We start from the raw sequence: 21,468 nt of genomic DNA, 5'->3' as shown, positions 1-21,468 counted from the left end.
GAGCTGACCATGCAGGGTGGATGGTTCTACTGTAACACAAAGGAGTCTCTTACATGGAAAGGGATAATAGTAAGCACACTGCCTTGGAGACAGAGCCCAGTTCAAATCCTGACACCACCACTCTGAGACCTTGAGCACTCAGAGGGTCAGATTTCTCACTTCTAAAATAAAATTGGCCATAACAGCATAACTGGAACACAGGAGACCAGGGCAGAGTAGACAGTGATGAACTAGGAGAGATAGGTATGATCAGGACAGGTGGAGCCTCTGTTCTGTCCCTACTTTTTAACTAAAAACACCTTCATGAATGTGTTTGATCTGAAAATGCTCTCCCAGTGGAGAGCCAGGAGTGATTATATTGTAATAGATATTTTGGTTCCGTGTATTTTATTCTATGCAAATTATACCTTAATCTTAAAAAAGAAATGTGATACCACTATGCACCGAGCAGAGTGGCAAAATTTAGACTAACAGTAATAAATCTCAGACAGGATATGAAACAACAGGAACCCTCCATCACTCCTGGTGGGAGAGTAAATGGTGTAAAACTTTGGGGAAAGCATTTGGTAATATCATGAAGTTGAAGACATGCATGCTGAATGGCCCAGGTACGCTCATGGCTTAGATGGTAAAGAATCTGCCTGCAATGCAGGAGACCCAGGTTTGATCCTTGGGTGGGGAAGATCCCCTGGAGAAAGGAATGGCAACCCACTCCAGCATTTCTGCCTGGAAAATTCCATGGATAGAGGAGCCTGGCAAGCTACAGGCCATGGGACCACCGCAAAGAGTCAGACACGACTGAGCGACTAACACACTAATGCTGAATGGCCTGGCAATTACATACTTAGATATACCCTTGAGAGGCAGGTACAATAATACTCCCAATAATCAACTGCTAGAAACAACCCACCTGGTCTATAGATCAAAGAATATGTAAGTGAACTGTAATATATTCAGTAATATACTACAGCAATGGCACTTCCCAGGTGGCACTAGTGGTAAAGAACCCACCTACCAATGTAGGAGACATAAGAGACATGAGTTCGATCCCTGGGTCGGGAAGATTCTCTGGAGGAGGGAATGGCAACCCACTACAGTATTCTTGCCTGGAGAATCCTATGGACAGAGGAGCCTGGCAGGCCGCAGTCCATGGGGTTACAAACAGTTGGACACGACTGAAGCAACTTGGCACGCACCCACGCATACAGCAATAAAAATAAACTACAGTCTTGAAAACATGAATGAACAAGTATAATGTTAAACAAAAGGAGTCAAACGCAGAAGAATCCATACAATATATGGCTCTATTCATATAAAGTTCAGTTCAGTTCAGTCACTCAGTCATGTCCGATTCTTTGCAACCCCATGTACTGTAGCATGCCAGGCTTCCCTGTCTATCACTAACTCCCAGATTTACTCAAACTCATGTCCACTGAGTCAGTGATGCCATCCAACCATCTCATCCTCTGTTTTCCCCGTCTCCTCCCACTTCATATCAAGTTCAAAAGCAGATAAAATGAAATGATGTTGTTCAGGGATGCATACAGAGGAAGTAAAGTTATAAAGAAACACATGGGCTTTAGTAGCATAATCATCAGGATAGTGGTTCCTGAAATTTCCACTAGAGCGAGAGAAGGAGATTGTGATTGGGAGAAACATGTGGAAGCTAGGGTGCTTGATCTGGGTGGCAGCTAAATGTGTGTTTACATTATCACTACTTCCTAAACTAAATGTTGAGGTTTTTGCACCTTTATATGCATATGCCAAATTTCACAATTTTTAAAAGTTTTTAAATGTTCAACACATGGCTTTAATAGTGGATTAGAAATGGCTTGAGAAACAATTAATAAATTGTAAAACAGAGCTAAAGAAAGCATCCAGAATGTAGCACAGAGGCACAAAGAAATAGAAAAACTGAAAATACCGAAAAATAGGACACACTGAAGACAGAATGAGAAAGTCTAACAAAAAAGTAACTGCCATGCCACAGGGAGAGGACAGCCTCAGGTAACAGCAAGACTTTAAGAGATAGTCACTAAGAACTTTCCAAAATTGATGAAAAACATAAATCCAAAAATCCAAGAAGCCCAAGATAAACCAAACAGGATAAAACACAAATATATACAAATCTAGACACAGATCTTAGAAGCAGCCAGATTTAAAAAGCTGATTACCTTTAAAACCATGACTTTTAGACTGAAAGCTGCCTTCTCAGTAGCATCAATGAAATCCAGAAGAGAGTTGAATAATATCTTCAATACACTGACAGAGTAACTGTCAAAGAGAAAAAAAATAGGTCACATTCAAAGAATCAGAAGCGAGAATGTTTTCCGACTTTTCAGTGAAGCACTAAGAATTAGAAAACATTGAAGCAATGCCTTCAAAATGTGGAGGGGAAACAATTTTCTCACCTAGAAGTCTACAACCAAACTGTCAATTTTCAGGTTAGACTAAAGATTTTTCCAGCATGAAAGAACTCAAATAGTTTACTTCCTCTGCATTCTTTTTTTTTTTTTTTTTTTCTGGAAGCTACTAGAGAAGATGTGCCACTAAAACCAGAGAAAAACCTAAGAAAGAAGTAGAGATGGGATCCATGAAACCGGGGTCTCAAGCCCAAAAAAAGTCAAGTGCAATCTCCAGGATGATGGAAGGGGAGACCAAGCTGGATGTGTGCCTGGAGGGCAAGTCAAAAGGCTCCAGGAAAGAGTGCTCCAAGTGAATGAAATCAATGGCATACTGTAGGACATCTTTCAGCAGCTTGCAAGGAGAGAGAGCCAGTTTGGGAAAGTACTGCCCTATGGTAAGTAGTAGAGAACAAGCAACACGGGGGTGGGGAGAAACAGTGTTAACTCTAAAGAAAACAAACTATCAAGACAGGGGACTTCCCTAGTGGTCCAGTGGCCAAGACTCCACACTCCCAATGCAGGGGGCCTCGGTTTGAGCCCTGGTCAGGGAACTAGACGCCCCCCCATACTGCAACTATTGACCCTGCAGAGTCAAATAAATAAATATTTTTTAAAATATATCAAGAGAGAAAGGAAAAATAATCAGGGTTGTCATAGACTTGATAATGTGAACACCAAGGAATGACCTAATGCAGATCATTGTATACTGTCTTGGGAGGATGGGGGTGGTGGAAGAGCTACATCATCATCTTTTATTCTAAGAATAGTCAGTAATTCCTAAAATCTAAAGAAATAGCACTATAAACAAGTTATTTAGAGAGTTGGAAGTAAATGCCAAAAGATACAGCTAAAAGGGATGAATATAGTTGATTCTGGGGAATAGATGGATGAATGTGGGTCAAGCAACAGATTGCTATTTTTGTAATAAACCTTATAGGGGAACCCTTTTCCTCTTTGAACCAGGGGTTGGCAAACTCTGGGCTGGTTTTGTACATGGATGAGCTAAGTATGGTTTTTACATTTAAATGGTTGAAAAAAATCAAAAGAAGGACATTTTCTGGCATGTGAAAATGATGTGAGGTTCAAATTTCAGTGTCCGAAGTGTTATTAGCACACAGCCACACTGGTTCACTTATATATAGTCTCTGACCAACTTTGTGTCATAACAAAGGTCCAGTTGAGCAGCTAAAACAAAGAACATGTGGCCTCAAATATTTACTATCTGGCCCTTTATAGAAACAGTTTGCTGATCCCTGCTTTAAACTATGTTCATACATACCACTAAATAAATGAAAGAACTAAGTATTTTTAAAGGAAGTAGGTAATACAGAAAATTAAAATTTGCTAATGACTTGTTCTATTGGGGAATTTTATAGATATCATATAAAACTCAAAATTGAGGTGACCTAAATTGGAAGGAAATCAAAAAAAAAAGAGAGAATATAGGTATATATGTAGCTGGTTCACTTCACCGTACAGCATAACCTAACACCACACTGTAAAGCAACTATACCCCAATAAAAATTATTTAATTAACTCATTGACTACACTAAAGCCTTTGACTGTGTGGATCACAACAAACTGTGGGAAATTCTTAAAGAGATGGGAATACCAGACCACCTTACCTACCTCCTGAGAAACCTATATGCAGGTCAGAAAGTAACAGAACAGGACATGGATCAACAGACTGGTTCAAAATCAGGAAAGGAGTATTTCAAGGCTTTATATTGTCACCCTGCTTATTTAACTTTTATACAGAGTACCTCATGTAAAATGCCACACTGGATGAATCACAAGCTGGAATCAAGATTGCCAAGAGAAATACCAATAACCTGAGATATGCAGACGACACCACCCTAATGGCAGAAAGTTAAGAGGAACTAAAGAGCCTCTTGATGAAACTGAAAGAGGAGAGTGAAAAAGCTGGCTTAAAACTCAACATTCCAAAAACTAAGATCATGGCATCCGGTCCCATCACTACATGGCAAACAGATGGGGAAACAATGGAAACAGTAACAGACTTTATTTTGGGGGGCTCCAAAATCACTGCAGATGGTGACTGTAGCCATGAAATTAAAAGATGCTTGCTCCTTGTAAGAAAAGGTATGACCAATCTAGACAGCATATTAAAAAGCAGAGACATCACTTTTCTGACAAAGGTCCATACAGTCAAAGCTATGGTTTTTCCAGTAGTCATGTATGGATGTGAGAGTTGGACCATAAAGAAAGCTGAGCACCAAGGAATTGATGCTTTTGAACTGTGGTGTTGGAGAAGATTCTTGAGCGAGATCAAACAAGCCACTCCTAAAGGAAATCAATCCCGAATATTCATTGGAAGGACTGAAGCTGAAGCTCCAATACTTCGGCCACCTGATGTGAACAACTGACTCACTGGAAAAAGACCTGATGCTGGGAAAGATTGAAGGCAGGAGGAGAAGGGGACGACAGAGGATGAGATGGTTGGATGGCATCACCGACTCAATGGGCATGAGTTTGAGCAAGCTCCGGTAGCTGGTGATGGACAGGGAGGCCTAGCATGCTGTAGTCCATGGGATTGCAAAGAGTCAGATATGACTGAGCAGCTGAAATGAACTGAACTGAACTGAGGGAGGCCTGGAATGCTACAGTCCATAGGGTACAAAGAGTCGGACACAACTGAGTGACTGAACAACAAAATGTAATTAGGAAAACTCAAAATTGAGAGAAGAATAGGTTGGTGAAAAAAAAATGCAAGGCCACTAGTGGAAAAAAGAGACAGGTACATAACATCCAAATAACCAAGGGAAGAAAGAAAGGAACTTGATTAATTCAAAAAGCAGAAGGAAAGGAGGAACAAAAATAAATGGGATACCAGAGTAAATATAAAATAGGATGGCAATAAGATGTGATTATCAGTGACTGTATATCATGTTCTCAAGACTAACACTCCATACTGTAAATATGTCAGTCCTCTACTTATTAATATATGAAAAATAAGTGAAAGTTACAGTCAGCCATGTCTGACTCTTTGTGACTCCATGGACTATACAGTCCACGGAATTCTCCAGGCCAGAATACTGGAGTGGGTAGCCTTTCCCTTCTCCAGCATTAATGTATAAATTTAATAAAATCCCAATTTAAAACCCAATGGGACTGTCTTATGAATCTTAGATTAGCTAATACCAAAATTTACTTGGAAGAGAAAATGAAAAACAGTAGCTAAGAAATTTTAAGAAAAATAAATAGTCTTGGGATATTATATGTGGCTATATATAAAATAAATTAAGTTAGAGTGCTACTTTACATTACAGAGACATCAGTGTCCCAACAAAGATCCATATAGTCAAAGCTATGATTTTTCTAGTAGTCATATACGGATGTGAGAGTTGGACCATAAAGAAGGCTGAGCACCAAAGAATTGATGCTTTCAAACTGTGGTGCCGGAACAGACTCTTAAGAGTCCCTTGGACAGCAAGGAGATCAAACCACTCAACCATAAAGGAAATCAACACTGAATAGTCATTGGAAGGACTGATGCTGAAGCTGAAGCCCCAATACTTCGCCCACCTGATGTGAAGAGCCAACTCATTAGAAAAAGACCCTGATGCTGGGGAAGACTGAGGGCAGAGGGAGAAGGGGGCGACAGAGGATGAGATGGTTGGATGGCATCACCAAGTCAATGGACACGAGTTTGAGCAAACTCCAGGAGATAGTGAAGAACAGGGAAGCCTGGCATATTGTGACTCATGGGGTCAAAAACAGCTGGACACGACTTAGTGACTAAACAACAACAGTAAGAAAGCCGAGACAGCATAGAGTACTAAACATAAAAATGAAACTAAAAAGGTATCAGAAGGACACAATAGGAAATGTTTTTGTAATCTTTGTGTGGAGAACATCTTTCTGAACAAGTCTCAAGCCAAAATGCCATAAAGGAAAAGATTTACATATTGTAAATGTACTACATTAATTTTTTTTTAAATCTATAAACCTTCTTATAGTGAAAGAAGTATAAAATTAAAAAGAAGCAACATTTCAGCTTGGTTCAAAACTTGCTCCTTAAAAATGAAGTATCTCCTGATAAACTTATTCAGCTCAGTTCAGTCGCTCAGTCGTGTCCGCCTCTTTGCAACCCCGTGGACTGCAGCAGCATGCCAGGCTTCCCTGTCCGTCACCAACTCCCTGAGCCTGCTCACATAAACTCATTAGGTGTTGCCAAAAAAAAAGTATCTCCATTAATATTTTTAAAAAGCAACAGATTAAAAGATCTGCAATACCTGTAAGAGACAAAGGACTAATCAACATAATATTTTTTAAATTCCTACGAATTAGGAAGCTAAAAATAATTTACCAAACATAAGAACAGTAAAGGGTTGTAACAGTCAATTCAGAAAGGATGAACTACGAATGCCAGTAAACGTACAAAAAAATGTACAACTGCAAGTAAATCAGGCAGACATGAAACGAATGATTAAAAACGGTTTTCTTATCCATCAGAAGGCTGGACATTAAAAATATAAACAATATTCATTGTTGACGGGGACCTGGGGAAAGGTGCACTCACATAACTGCGAATAGAATGACACAGAGGTTCTGGGTTTCACTGCGCCATTATCACTGCACGAAGCCTTTAACCCAGCAAGGACGTGGGTCCCTGGCCGCCTTTAGGGCCATTGTGGGAGCTCTCGGGAGAGCGGCAGGTTTGAACTAAGTGGCTGAAATAAGGGTGTGTTGGTGCAGAGAAGGTGCCAGGGGGACCACGAAAGAGCACCTCAGAGTCACAGGGACGAGCTCCGTGGCCTTGCTGATTGGGGCTTTCAGAAAGATGTAAAGTTAACGGGAGTCCCTTTGAGTCGTTGGACGCACAGCAGCTCAACGGTTTGGTGGGGTTTGAAGTACAGAAGTTTCTAGAAAAAGAAACGAGGTCCGTGCAGAAACGCCTTGCTGCCTTAAGACGCTCAGACCGCTTCACCTTTTGTGAACCGCGTTCCCCACCCCCGCTCCCCCTCGCCACCGCCGGACATTGGGCTTCTGTGGGGCTGGAGAGGGGGCAGCTGCCAACTGGAAAATTCCAGCGTGGCTTTTATCATAGTGTGAGAAAATGCACAAAACAAACTTAACCACTGTAACTCTTTTAAAGCTTGTGAAAGCACAGGTACTCCGTTATTCCAGTCAGCACGTATCGCAACCATCGCATCATCTAGTTCCAAAAATTGATTATCACCCCCCCCACCCCCCGCAAAGTAGACTCTGGTGCTGGTGCGGAGGAAGCTCTCTTTGAGTTGACAGGACAAGCGCAGATACAAAGGACTAATCTCAAGGTATCTCGAATAATGTGCAATATATGAAAGACAAATATTCAAAATCCGCGGGATTGGAGGGCGCGCGGAGGGAGCGGCGCGCGGAGGGAGCGGCGCGCGGAGGGAGCGGCGCGCGGAGGGAGCGGCGCGCGGAGGGAGCGGCGCGTTTGTACACCGCGCAGCACACTCCGCTGTATTTGCTCCTCAGACGCGGGCGTGTTCGCAGCTATGGCCGACGCTGAGGCGAGCGCCACGATGGCGGACGAAGCCAAACCTGACTCGAAGACTTTGCAGATTCTGCGGGACATGGCCAATCGCCTGCGCATCCATTCTATCAGGGCCACCTGCGCCTCGAGTTCTGGGTAAGGCGCCCTCGTCGAAGCTCGGGTCGTTGAGCGGCTCGCCCTGCGGGACGCCTGTGGAGAGAGTTGAGGGAGCTGTCGGGGGGCGGGGAGGGCTCGGTTGTGGAGGCCCCGTTTCATGCTCTCCGGGTTTGGCTGCCATATGCTCCGGCAGCCACCCCTCTCGGGCCCGTGGCCGGCCGACAGTGGCGGCCCGGGGCCTCCGGTCTCTCAGGTTAACGGAGAAGAGCCCGGACGCGACGGGCGGAGCGCGTGGCCCGGGCGGCTAGCATGGGAGCGGGAGCGGCCTGGCGCTGTTTGTGTGAGGAGTTGTCCTCGTCGCCAAGGCCTCGAACCCAGTAGATGGAGTTTGGAGAAATAAAGCTTAAAAGAAAGTGATGGGGGAGTAAGAATCCGAGCAAAGGGGAAACTGTTGCTTCTGCTGGTATTTTGTCGAAGATGTTTACGTCAATATTCATAAGAGATATTGCAGTTAGTTTTCTTGGAAGATATTTGTCTGCCTTTAGCATCGGTATAAGGGCTGTTCTGGCCCAGAGTGAGTTTTAACGTGTTCTCTTCAGGGTTTTTTTTTTTTTTTTCCCTGGAAGAGTTGGAAGAGGATTGAGGATTCGGCAGTGAGGCCATCAGGTTCAAAGTTTTTCTTTGTCATGGAGCTTTTCCACTACTGATACAACTTCCGTATTGTAGATTTACTCAGATTTTCTCTTTGTGATTTAGTCTTCTTCGATTTTGTTTCTAGAAATTTCTAGGTTAAACGATTTATTGCCATACAATTGTTCGCAGTACTTGATAGTGCTTTTTATGTCTGTTGAATTGGTGGTTATAGCCTTACTTTCATTCCTGACATGAAATTAGTAATTTCGAATCTGATTTAGTACATTTAGTAATTTTCTTTTTCATTTATTCTAGTTAAAGGTTTGTTAATTTTGTTAATCTATTCAAAGAACCAACTTCTGTTTTGGTTCATTTTCTACATTGTTTTCCTAGTCTATTTGTTTCTGCTCTAGTATTTTATTACTTTTTCCATTTTAGTAGCTTTGATTTAGTTCTGCGTTTTTCAGTACGTTGTGAACTTAAGGGCTTCCCCTGGTGACTGCGACCGTAAAGAGCCTGCCTGCAATGCGCGAGACCCAGGTTAGATCCCTGGATCCGGAGGATCCTGTGGAGAAGGAAATGGCCTCCCACTCCAATATTCTTGCCTGGAAAATCCCATGGATGGAGGAGCCTGGCGGGCTACAGTCCATGGGGTCGCAAAAAGTCGGACAGGACTGAGCGAGCTCACTTTCTTTCACTGTGCACTTAGGTTTGTTTGTTTGTTTAGTTGTTTGTTTGTTTTTTTCCCTTGAGAGACTTTTTATTTATCTATTTATCGGCCTCACCGTGCAGCTTGCAAGATCTTACTTGCCGGACTGGGGATCGAACCAGGGCCCAGGGTAATGAAAGCGCCGAGTTCCAACGACTGCACCGCCAGGGGATTCCCAGAGATAGTTCTTTTTTAATGCAATCATTTATAGCTATAAACTTCTCTCATCACTGCTTTTGCCACATCCCACAAATTTTGGTATAATGTGTATTTCATTTGTCTCTAAAAGTTCATCAGCTTTTCTTGCAATTTTTTCTTTGACCTATTCATTTAAGTACACTGTGGAGAATTTTTGTTGTTTTCTTTTAAAATTGAATTATAGTTGACTTGCAATATTAATGTCAGGTGTACAATACAGTGATTCAATATTTTTACAGATTATACTGCATATAAAGTTATTTTAAGAGTGTGTTGCCTAATTCCCACAAATGTGTAAGCTTTACCATTTTCCTTCTATTATTGACTTCTAACTTCACCCTGTCATGGAGATGTGTGTGGTTCTGGTTTTTTTTTTACACTTACATTTTGCTCCCTTCACCTTCTAAATTAATAATGGTTTACATTTTCTCAAGAGATCTCTAACAGGAGTATCCACTTAAGGGATACTTGAAAGCCAAGAGGTTTAACTCTCCATTTTCTGTATTGTGAAATTTGAAAGGGGAGATTAGTAATACCCATGAGCTGCACTTAAAATCTTACTCTTCTGACTTTTGGGGCATGGCAGGGCTCTATAGTGCCTGCCTGGACGCCCATGAAAGCTGCTTTTTTAAGAGCAAGGGTTGTTTCATTCTGTAAGGGCCTCAAGTTACTCCACCATGAGAAACTTCTCAGTCTGACCATTTACTTCCTAAAAGAAACTCACTTTAGGTAGTAGAATGCATTTTATTCATTGGGGTTTTTTAAAATTTTCTTTCCCAGTGTTATTGAGATGTAATTGAGCACACGGGGCTTCCCTGGTGGCTCAGCAGTAAAGAATATGCCTGCCAATGCAGGAGATGAGGGTTTGATCCATGGAGAAGGAAATAGCAACCCACTCAAGTATTCTTGCCTAGGAAATCCCATGGACAGAGGAGCCTGGCAGACTATAGTCCATGGGGTCACTCAGAGTGGGACACGACCTAGCAACTAAACAATTGAGCACACAGCATTAATATATTAGCATAATAATTTGATTTAAATATATTGTAAAATGATGACCACAGGTTTATTTACCATCCACCATCTCATAGATATAACGGAAAAGAAAAATGTTTTTTCCTTGTAATGAAAACTCTTAGGATCTACTCTTTCAACAACTAAAGTATATATCATACAGCAGTGTTAACTACAGTCATTTAGTTGTGTTTTACTTCCCATATCTGGAAGTTTGTAGCTTTTGACAACTTTATCCAATTCCAGCTCCCCCCAACCCCCACCTCTGGTAACCACAAATCCTATGATCTTCTATGAGTTCGGATGTTTGGTGTGGGTTTTTTGTTTGTTTTTAGAGTCTACATATAAGTGAGATAATACAATATTTGTTTTTCTCTGAGTTATTTCAGTTAGCATAATGTTCTCAGGGTCCATCTATGTTGTCACAAATGACAGAATTTCCTTTTTATGAGTGAATTATATTACATCATATATATATGTACCACATCTCGTTTATCCGCTCATCTTTTTTTAAAGAAATACTATATTTTATGTATTTATTTAGTTTTGGTGGCTCAGCATGTGGGATCATAGTTTCCTAACCAGGGAAATCCGCATTCATCTATCGGTGGACACTTAGGTTGTTTCCATGGCTTGGCTACTATAAATAATGCTGCTGTGAATGTAGGGGTGTAGATATCTGTTCCACATAGTGTTTTCATTTCCTTCAGATACATTCCCAGTAGTTGAATTGCTGGGTCATAAGGTAGGTTGTTTTTTTTGTTTGTTTTTTAAGATCCTCTTATTGTTTTCTATAGTGGCTGTTCTGGTTTACATTCCCACTGACAGTGCACAGGATTCCCTTTTATCCACATCCTTGCTAGCATTTGTTAGTTCACCTTTTTGATGATAGCCATTCTTACGAGTGTGAGGGGATATCTCATTGTGATTTTGACTTGCAATTTCCCTGATGATCAGTGATATTCAGTACCTTTTCATATGCATATTGGCTGTCTATTTTCTCTGGGAAAATGCCTATTCAGATCCATTGCCCATTTTTAATAGAATTTTTTGTTGTTTTGTTATGAAATTGTGTGAGCTTTTTATATATTTTGTATGTAAACACCTTATCGGATATGTGATTTGCAAATACTTTTGTCCCATTCAGGAGGTTGCCTCTGCATTTTGTTGATGGTTTCCTTTGCCGTCAAGAATTTGACTCAGTCCCACTTGGTTTATGTTTGTTGTTGTTTTATTGTTTTTGTTGCTTTTTTTGCTTTTGCTTTTAGTGTCAGATTCAAAAAATCCTCACCAAGACTCAGGTCGGTGCTTAGTGCCTATGTTTTCTTCTAGGATTTTTATGGTTTCCAGTGTTACATTTAAGTCTTAATCTATTTCAAGTTAATTTTTGTGAGTGGTATAAGATAGAGGTCCAGTTTCATGTTTTCACATGTGAATATCCAGTTTTTCCCTTACCGTTTGTTGAAGAGACTTGTTCTTTCTGCATTGAGTATTCTTGGCTCCCTTGTCAAAAGTTAGTTGACCACATAGGTGTGGGTTTATTTCTGCTTTGTGGAATTTCTGATTAATGATATCACAAATGAATTCAAGTGAAGTAACACTCAAATGTTTACAGAGTCATCAAGTGAACCTCCTCAAGTATGTCGGTGCTCCACTGATAGAAGGAGTCTAGTCTATGAGGCCTTGCTCTCTTCTGGGAGAGGAGTTGTGAGATTACTGGGCCTTAAAGCATTCTTAAAAGCTGTGAGCTTGGAGCGGGGGCCACTGAGTGCCTTAGAATCCCTTTCCCTTGACTGGATTCTTCTGGGGCTGGAAGAAATGACTGCTGCTTTTGGTTTGAGGAGACCATGTGTTGAAAGGCCTCCTTGTGCACTGTGTGTGTCCCTGGTGAGTCACTTGCCTGTGAGAAATGACCTGTGCCATGTCTTCCAGCCACCCCACATCATGCAGCAGTGCTGCTGAGATCATGTCTGTGCTGTTCTTCCACGTCATGAGGTATAAACAAGCGGACCCGAAGAACCCAGACAATGACCGTTTCATCCTCTCCAAGGTAAGCTGGCACAGGAACCTAGGGCCAGTTCAGATACTTGGTTCTTAAACTCATTTTAAAAGCCACCGTGTGTCAACAAGGCCTGAGATGGCCTCTGTTTATTGTTTTGGTTCTTCCCTCTTTGCTTCATGTCTTCATCTGTTTAGGTTGGGGTAACAAAACACCAGAGACTAGGTGGCTTATAAACAATAGAAATTTATTTCTCACAGTTCTGGGGGCCAGAAGTCTAAAATCAAGGCACTAACATGGTTGTGTTCTTGTGAGGGCCATCTTCCCAGTTACAGACTTCTCATTGTATCGTGCAGTGGAAGGAGAAACGGTTTCCCTTTTTATAAGGGCACTGACCCCACTCCTGAGTATTCTGCCCTCATGACCTAATCACTCCCCAAAGACCCCCACCTCCTTATACCATCACCTTCAGCTTCAGATTTTCAACATAAGAGATTTGGAAGGAGGGGCACAAACATTGAGACCATGGCAACTCATAAAGATCTAAAAGGTGTTCTAGCAGAAACTGCATAGTGGGAAGGATGACTTGCAGCAACTGGCAGCCCCTGTTTTCCTTTGGTACTTCACCTTAATTGATCTGGCACTAAGGCCCCCCTACCCAGAGTCATGCTCCTCCCATCCTGTGCCACCTGGGTAGAGGAGGGCAACATTGAGCTTGATTTGAAGGTACATCCTGCTCTGATCAGTCAGCTTTCTCTTCCATTTTTCTGCAGATCACCAGTAGGGAGTTTCTCATGAGTCTAGATATGGTAACCAGGTACCTCATGACATTGGAGGACAGGAAAGAAAAGGAATGTTAAAAACAAGATCAACCTAGGAGAACAAGCAGCTCTTTGATGCTATCTGAAGGTTTGCTGTGTTCTGAGCAAAGCATTCAGAACTTAACTGGTAGAACATCGTGTGCAAACAGAAACCCCAGATCTAGGCAGTGGAAAGTAAAGAGAAGGCAGAGTACGGGCAGAGAACCTGGAGCTGTAGTTAATGACCCTTGTCTTGGTGTCTAAAATGTAATCTCAAGTGAGGTTTGCCCAAGGATGAATTAAAGATGTGTAGAGGAAGAGAGATAAAGCAGACGAGTGCAATTAGTAATAGCTAATAAAATCTAGGTAAAGAATATGGGGAACTTCATTGTGTTCTTTTTACAACATTTCTGTAAGTTTAGATTTCCTTTATCATAAAAAGTGAATAGCTATAGATATATAAAGTATGACTGTTTAGAGCTCTAGTTTGGTTTTGGGGTTTTTTGTTTATTGGTTTTGGGTGGGGGGAGAGTGGCTGCAGCATTCAGAATCTTACTTCCCTGACCAGGGATTGAACCCACACCCTGAGCAGTGGAAGCGTAGAGTCTCAACTACTCGACCACCAGGGAAGTCCCTAGAGCTCTAGTTTTTAAAAAAAGGAAAGAGGGACTTCCCTGGTGGTCCAGTGGGTAAGACTCTGTGCTTCCACTGCAGGGGACTCAAGTTTGATCTCTGGTTGGGGAAATAGGATACCCCGTGCCATGGGACACAGGCAAATAGAAAGAGAGAGATGTGGGAATTCCCTGCAGTCCAGTGGTTAAGATTTGGTGTTTCCACTGCCAGGGGTGCAGGTTCGATCCCTAGTCCAGGAGATGGCTGCAAGCAGGACAGCATGGGCCCCCCAAAAATGCCTAGATTCTCTCATAACCACTGCTGTCATATAATCAGAGTCATTAGCCTTAGAGGTATAGAGTGACTTTCTGGCATGCAGTCATAGGCTGGACACTGGTTAGCTACCAATATTTGTGTGTGTGTCAGATTTATGCAGCAGATAAAGTTAGAAGAAAAGAGAAAACACTCAGGAGCATAGTCCATCTTGGCTCTGGTCGGGAATAGAGTAAATGGACTTGCTAGAGGCCAAGAAGCCAGGATCTTCATAATCCATGCTCCCAGGGCACAAGTGTCTACGCAGACAACTACAGATGGAGGCCACCTGCTAAGGCCTGGCCATGGCGCTGACTGAAGCGCTCAGATTCCCTTGGAGCCCTCATGGTGCTCATGATCCCTCCATCCACCACCCCGGCCTTAGTTTTTGTTTCACAAACTCTTTTGCTTTCTTCAGCGAAGCAGGCATGGGAAGTAACCAAAAAGCCTGTTTGTAAACTTGTTCTTGAAGTGTGCTTTGTGTCAGAACAAAGATGAGAAATGCTACCTGGAAGAGAAGACTTTCTTTTCTGGGTGCCCTTGGCACACTGAGTGCATCTTTATTTTTGGCCTTGGGCCGCCTCAGTTGTGTGTCCCCACGTGGTTTAGGAATTCTTGGAAAAGAAAAGGGAACCCATGGGAAGGGTGCTTCCACCACAGCAGACGTTGTGCTGATGCCCCGCCAGTCTCCTCAATCAATCCTACAGCCTCTTGCTGCCTGAGGGGGATTTCATCACCATCATACCCAGAAAGCAAAGCCTTGCGGGGGTGGTCTTACTCAATTCCCACATTAAACCTGGGGGAAGTGGAGTTGGCCTGAGCATAGAGCCCAGGCTTGGTCCAAGGGCATGCAAGGCACCTGGGAACCAGAGTTTGTTACAGGAGTAAACTAGGAGCTGTGGGGAAGAAGACAGAAAGGTTGTCCGGAGGGATTTCAGTGGGACAGTTGTCAGAGCTAGAGGTGCAAAACAGAAAAAGAGTGAGGGCACGAAGCACATGGAGGAAGGTCAGGAGCCCCAGGAGGAGCAGAACCATAGGGTGGATCAAGACAGGAGAGGGATTAGAGAACTCACAAGTACCATTCAGCCATCCTGTAGTGACAACACTAACCAGTCTATGCTTGAATGAAGCTGACATCTGAATGGAGGGAGGGGACAGAGAAGAAACTAACCCAGAAATAGCTAGCATGCCAGAGGGGCCAAGAATCCTAAATCCAAAGGAAGTGGAGGGGCAGGAAGTACTAGGTGAAAGAGATGGTCCAGGAAGGTCTTGGTTTTGACATTTGAGCTGAGAGTTGAAAGGAGTGAGCTGTGCCCCTACCTAGGCATAAGCACTGGGCACTCTGAGGGTAGAGGAAGGCACAAATGCTGAAGCCCTGAGTCAGGTGTGTGCCTGGTGCATTCAGAAGACAGCCAGGACACCAGGCACCTGGGGCAGCGGGGGAGAGAGTGGGAGGTGATGGGGGTCACTGCAAGAACCTGAGCTTTGTTTGACATTAGATGGCAAGACCTTGGACAGTTCTCCACGGCAATTGAGAAGCGGGCTTAGGTTTTAACATGCTCCGCCTGGTGGCTGTGTTGAGAATTGACTGTGGAACAGGGAAGTGGGGAGGCCACTGCAGCGACAGAGGAGAGAGAGGTTTGTGGACAGGAAGAGATGGTAGCAGTGGAAGCATTGACTAAGTTTGGTGTCTCTTTAGAAGCTTGGGAGTGGGGCCTCAGTGCAGCAAACCTTTGACACCACCTTCTCTCCATGGGACAGTGACAGCCTGTGTGTACAAGCAGTGTGGGGGGAAACAGTGGAGTGGTGCTGGAAAGGGATTTATTTCTAGCATGACCTTTTACATAACCCCTTCCCAAATCTCAGTTGACTTGAGTTTTACAAACCAGGGAAATAGAAGTCCTTAGTGTTTCTGATTCCTGTTTAAGAGCCTGTGTTCTTCAAAAACATTGAACATCTGGTTTGTATATGGCTAGATGAAAGGCCTTGCGAAAATGGCAAGGCTCATGCTTAGATGTTTTTTTTCTGGTTTGCTCTTGGGCTCTGCTTAGGCTGCCGTGTGGAGAAGATGCCCTCTTCTATGTTGTCAGAGCTGCAGTCAACCTCACCAGCTGCATAGATTCCCTGTGATTTCCTTGTCTTTGTAATATTGATCTGAGACTTGGGGTGCGTGTGGGTGTGGGGAAGAGTAATTCCCTTGCATTGTGGGAGGGGCCGCTGTGATGAGTAACCTTTGTTTGGAAGTTGGTCTGATACTCATGCCCTGCAGGTGCACCTAACCTAGGTTCATTTGGTCCCTTCTCCTACAGAGACTCTCATTTGTTGATGTGGCAACTGGATGGCTGGGACAAGGACTGGGGGCTGCGTGTGGGATGGCGTATACTGGCAAGTACTTTGACAAGGCCAGGTAAGACACTTACTCAGAAACCATTTAACTCTCCAACTATCCCACCCCTGGCACTTTGGCTTTGTTTATCATTTATTAGTTTGGAAATACAGTGATTTAAAAGTTCAGGTCACCAAGTATTCAAGCAATAAAAAGAAATTGTATTTCAGGAAACTGTTCTGGCATCTCTGGTTGGGTTCTAAGTGCTGCCTGCAGTATAGAAACTAGTTTGTTAGGATTGAAGTCTTTACCAAGATAGATATCTTCCTGTTTCCCATCTCTCAGTGAGCTTCACTATACAGTGAACAGATGTTGTGTTCGCCTTTCCATTTGGGACCCCTGTATGTTAATAATCAAAGGTCTCTTTTTGGAATGGTTCCACCTTCCGAAAGACTGATTCATGCCTTTATTATAAGGGTGTGTGTCTGGGTGCTGCTGATATAGAGCAGCAAAATGGGATGTCCCTGTTGTGTGGTAAGTCGCTCTTTAACAATTTCACTTACAGCATTTTTCTGTGCCAGCAGTGGAGAAAGCACAATAAAGTGCTTCCAGAGGAGCCACCTGGGCTGGAACCTGGGACTGAGGGGCCACAGACTCAGGTGCCCTGGGGGAACCATAGGACTAGAACATACACTCCATGGCGTGCTTTCTCTACTGCTGGGGCAGTTGCCCTGCTCCATTTCCCATAAGACTGTTGACCTTTTTCATCTCTCCTTTTTGCCTCTATTAGTCCCTGTTGTGTGGTTAATCACTTTTTTAAAAGTTCACTTACACCCTGGGGTCTGCATTATATTTTATTGGTATAAACATTTCATGTTTCTGCTGCAGAAGAGTTTAATATTTACAACAACATATGCTCCTGAAGTAGAATGTTTTGATTGTTATGATTATTATAAATAAATTTGTAAGATCAGAAATAGAAGGTGGATGTGCTTTAAAAAGAAGCTTACCAAGAAACTGTATATGTGAATGTTTGGGTGTTTAAGGGCCTTCTCTCCATTCCCTCTTGTTTATTGGACCTGGAGAAGTTGAAGAAGAACCTGGAAATAGTGTTTGCAGCTAGAATGAGAGAACTAGCCAAAGGTGCAGCCCATCTCATGAAGCCCAAGCTTTTAAAGCTGAGATTCCTCAGTTGTTGAGTTTGGGCAGCTTTGATAAGGGAAATTGTCTCATAGGAACCTGCTGATCTGAAGCACCTGCTTCATTCTCTTCCTCCGTTTCTCTTTGTGAAATGTACTTGTTCGAATGGCTCAGAGGAGCCCCAGGCAGGGTCCTAACCTCTCTTGACTTGCCCCAGCTACCGGGTGTTCTGCCTCGTGGGAGATGTCGAGTCTTGGGAAGGCTCCGTCTGGGAGGCCCTGGCCTTTGCATCCCACTACAGTCTGGACAATCTTGTGGCCATCTTTGATGTGAATCGCCTGACCCACAGCACCACTTTGCCTCTCGAGCACTCCATAGATGTCTATCAGAAGCGCTGCGAAGCCTTTGGGTAATTTTCCTATTTGGTGTCACCTTCTTTCTGGTCCTTCCCCCTTCGCCTTATAACCTGACTGCTGCTTCTGTTGACAGGTGGAATACTTTGGTAGTGGATGGCCGTGACGTGGAGGCACTGTGCCAGGTGTTCTGGCAGGCAGCTCAAATGAAGAACAAGCCCACAGCTGTGGTTGCCAAGACCTTCAAGGGCCGGGGCATTCCAAGTAAGGAAGTGTTGATTTTATGCTTAGAGTTGTCAGCCCCTGCACAGCACATGAGGCAGAAGGAGGCTGAGGCTCGCTGAGCAGACAGACAGCTGACTTCACGCACAGTGATTACACTTCTGACATGTGCCAGATGCTCTCGCTCTCTTTGATGCTTGTAGATAGCAGATCTGGTCAGGGCTGGGGAGGGGAAACCCAGACGCCCAGCAAGTGAGCACAAGGGAGCGGCTGGGAGGATAGTCCATCAGTTATCGGACCAGCAGGGAACCATCTCCACGGGGCATACTGAGTCAGAGAGGGTGTGTGAGCAGATACATAAATAGGAATGTATGCACATGCATGCGATGGCCTGTGCCCACGCTACCTGGGAGGACACACAGGCCGCTAGTAAAGTGGCCCCTCTGGGAAAGGCAGCTGCGGAACTGACGGGAGGAGGGGGGTTGAAAGTTGTAACTTCTTGCAGATTTCAAAGCGGACAACTAAAGTTGTTCATCTCCAGTATAAATAGTTGCAGTGGGAGTGATTTCTGGTGTGTTCTTAATACTAACTTTTTAGAAGAAAACTATTCTCTGATTTCTCCTCAAAATAGTCTTCTGGTATACTCAGTTCAATAAATGACTACTTGCCCAATTTGCTCCTGTAATAAACCTGGGTATTTCTTTGCCTCCACCTCTCCTTTATGTGCCCCCCACACACACCCCCACTCTGTCATCCATTCTAATTGATTCTGCTCCTAACATATGTCTCAAGTCTGTTCACTCCTCTCCACCTCTCTTGCCCAAGCCTGGTCTTCTCTCCCTCACTTCAGACTCCTCAAGCCAATCCTCATATGGCTGCCTTGGTGATCTTTCTACAACATGGATCTTATCAGTTACCTCTCCCATTTCCAAACCCTTCAGGAGTTTCCCATCTTGCTTTGGGCAAAACTCAAACTCTTTGTACCCACAGGATCCTCCCTGCCTGTCTCCAGCCTCGTCTCCCTCACCATTCCCTCCATTCACCAGCACATTGGCCAGTGGCCCCCTTAAGAGCCTCTCGGCCTTTGTCCAGGCTGTCTCCTGCCACCGCAGTACCATGTCAGGCCCCCTGTGCCAGGTTTTTACTCTGTGGCTGACATCTTTCCCTTTCAAATGTTTTTCAGATGACTAAACAGGGGCTCGTGAGTTACAGAATAAATGTCTTTTATCCATTGGGTTACAGGTGTTGAAGATGCAGAAAATTGGCACGGAAAGCCAATGCCAAAAGAAAGAGCAGATGCAATTATCAAATTAATTGAGAGCCAGATAGAGACCAACAAGAGTCTCGAACCAAAAGCCCCTATTGAAGACTCGCCTCAAATCAACATCTCAGTTATAGAAATGACCTCTCCACCTGATTATGAAATCAGTGATGTGGTAGGCAAACTGTTTTTTCTCTGCTTTTGCTAAATACAGAGGACTCTTGTTTACTCTGATTTCCCCAAATGAACCAATTCTTAGGTGGTGTGGCATTTAGCTAAAGGTTATAAACAACAAAGATGGATTTACCTTGTCTTTTAACTATTTTGATATTTATTCTTTGATTTCAAACCTAACTCGGGTCTGAACTTTCTTACCAGTCAGTCACTACTTACTTGCGTCCAGTGCTGTGCAGCTTTTGCTTGCTTCCTAAATTCAGTCTGTGGTCTGGCAGACCATTGTGCATGAAACTCCATGATTCTATGTAAACTTGAAGGACAGGGGCCTAGCTGGATTGATGTTTTGGGCTTAATCCCTGGATTACACAAGGAAGAGCACCAGTTCACTGAAGGCCAGTTCTTCAAAAAGGAAACAAATTAGGCATGAAACCCTGATTAACCCTTTCTGTTTTTATCATGATTTTTGTGTCCTGCCTTCTGGTGTATTACAGCAGATCCAAAATAGGCAGGCTCTTCACAACCTAAGGAAACAAGGTGGTGAGCCTGGGAGAAAGGAAATTTTTCTGACCCTTGTTTGTTTTCCTTATTTATTTGGGGACATTTTGAGTGTTACTTACGTTTTCTTAGCCTGGTAATATGGATTAATAATAAATGAATTGACTTTGAGAAATTAGAAAGCAAATTTAAAAGCAGAAGAAAGCTATTAATAAAAAGCACATATTAACAGAAGGTACTTTGGTAATATGTGTTAACACCAACTGTTCACACCCTTCAAAGTAGAAGTGCAACTCACAGGTATTTATCCTACAGAAATACCTGTGCAAGTGTGCAGAATAGAATAAATGTTGATTCCAGCATTGATTATGGTGAAGTGTTTATGTCTAGAAAATATGTTAGATTATTGGAACTTTTTGTTTCAAGTGTATATATTAATAGGAGAAATTAAGGACACAGGCCAGTTGATTAAAAAGTTAGTAAATTAAAGAACAAAAAGTCACATTAATAACCAAATCTAGGAGTTGGCTCTCTGAATTACTAAACAGTAGACAAGCCATTATCTAGTCTACTTAAAGAGATAAAAACTATAAATGAATAAAATTAGTTACTAGAGGAGATAAACACAAATTGAGAGAACATTCAGAGAATTTTGAGAAAACTACGCTAATTGGTTTGAAAACCTATTTTAAAAATGGACCTTCTTAAGGAATACATAAAATACCAAAGTTAAGTAAAAATACACAAAATGCTTAAGTAGGTCAGGGACTTCCCTGGCGATCCAGTGGTTAAGACCACACTCCCAAAGCAGGGAGCGTGGATTTGATTCCTAGTCAGGGAACTAAGGTGCTGCATGCTGCACAGTATGGCCACAAATAAAAATTTTTAAAAACACTTGAGATCAACAGCCATTAGGAAAATTTGAGAAAACTGTCTAGGAATTATACCTCCAAAGTACCAGGCTCAGTTAGTTACAAGAGTGATTTAATTTTAACCTTCAAGGGATAGATTAATTCCTCTGCTATTTCAAACCTTCTTGAATATGGAGAAGGTCATTTATGAAGCCAAAATGTTATAAAGCTAGCCCAAAGGAAGAAACTACAGGCCAGCCTCACTTAGGAATATTGATTTAAAAATTCTAAATAAGACATTGCAAAGAGTTGGACACGACTGAGTAACTGAACTGAACTAATGGAACTGAAATAAGACA

The 21,468-nt window shown here is 42.9% G+C and overlaps 1 protein-coding gene across 1 annotated transcript in view; it reads left to right on the top strand.

Moving 5' to 3' along the window:
- The first annotated feature begins 7,885 nt into the window (after positions 1-7,885).
- TKTL1 (transketolase like 1) overlaps positions 7,886-21,468 on the top strand; it is a 28,425-nt gene continuing 14,842 nt past the window's right edge. The window contains exons 1-6 of the mRNA XM_005909081.3: positions 7,886-8,046; positions 12,494-12,611; positions 16,594-16,691; positions 17,968-18,159; positions 18,240-18,367; positions 19,568-19,761. Of these exons, the coding sequence (XP_005909143.1) occupies positions 7,913-8,046; positions 12,494-12,611; positions 16,594-16,691; positions 17,968-18,159; positions 18,240-18,367; positions 19,568-19,761 (864 nt within the window). The 5' untranslated portion in view covers positions 7,886-7,912. The remainder of the gene's footprint in view (positions 8,047-12,493; positions 12,612-16,593; positions 16,692-17,967; positions 18,160-18,239; positions 18,368-19,567; positions 19,762-21,468) is intronic.

The sequence above is a fragment of the Bos mutus genome, chromosome X (genome assembly GCF_027580195.1).
Source record: "Bos mutus isolate GX-2022 chromosome X, NWIPB_WYAK_1.1, whole genome shotgun sequence".
Lineage (NCBI taxonomy): Eukaryota > Metazoa > Chordata > Mammalia > Artiodactyla > Bovidae > Bos > Bos mutus.
Note: the sequence above shows the minus strand (reverse complement) of the source record. Positions and strands in the feature narration are given on the sequence as shown.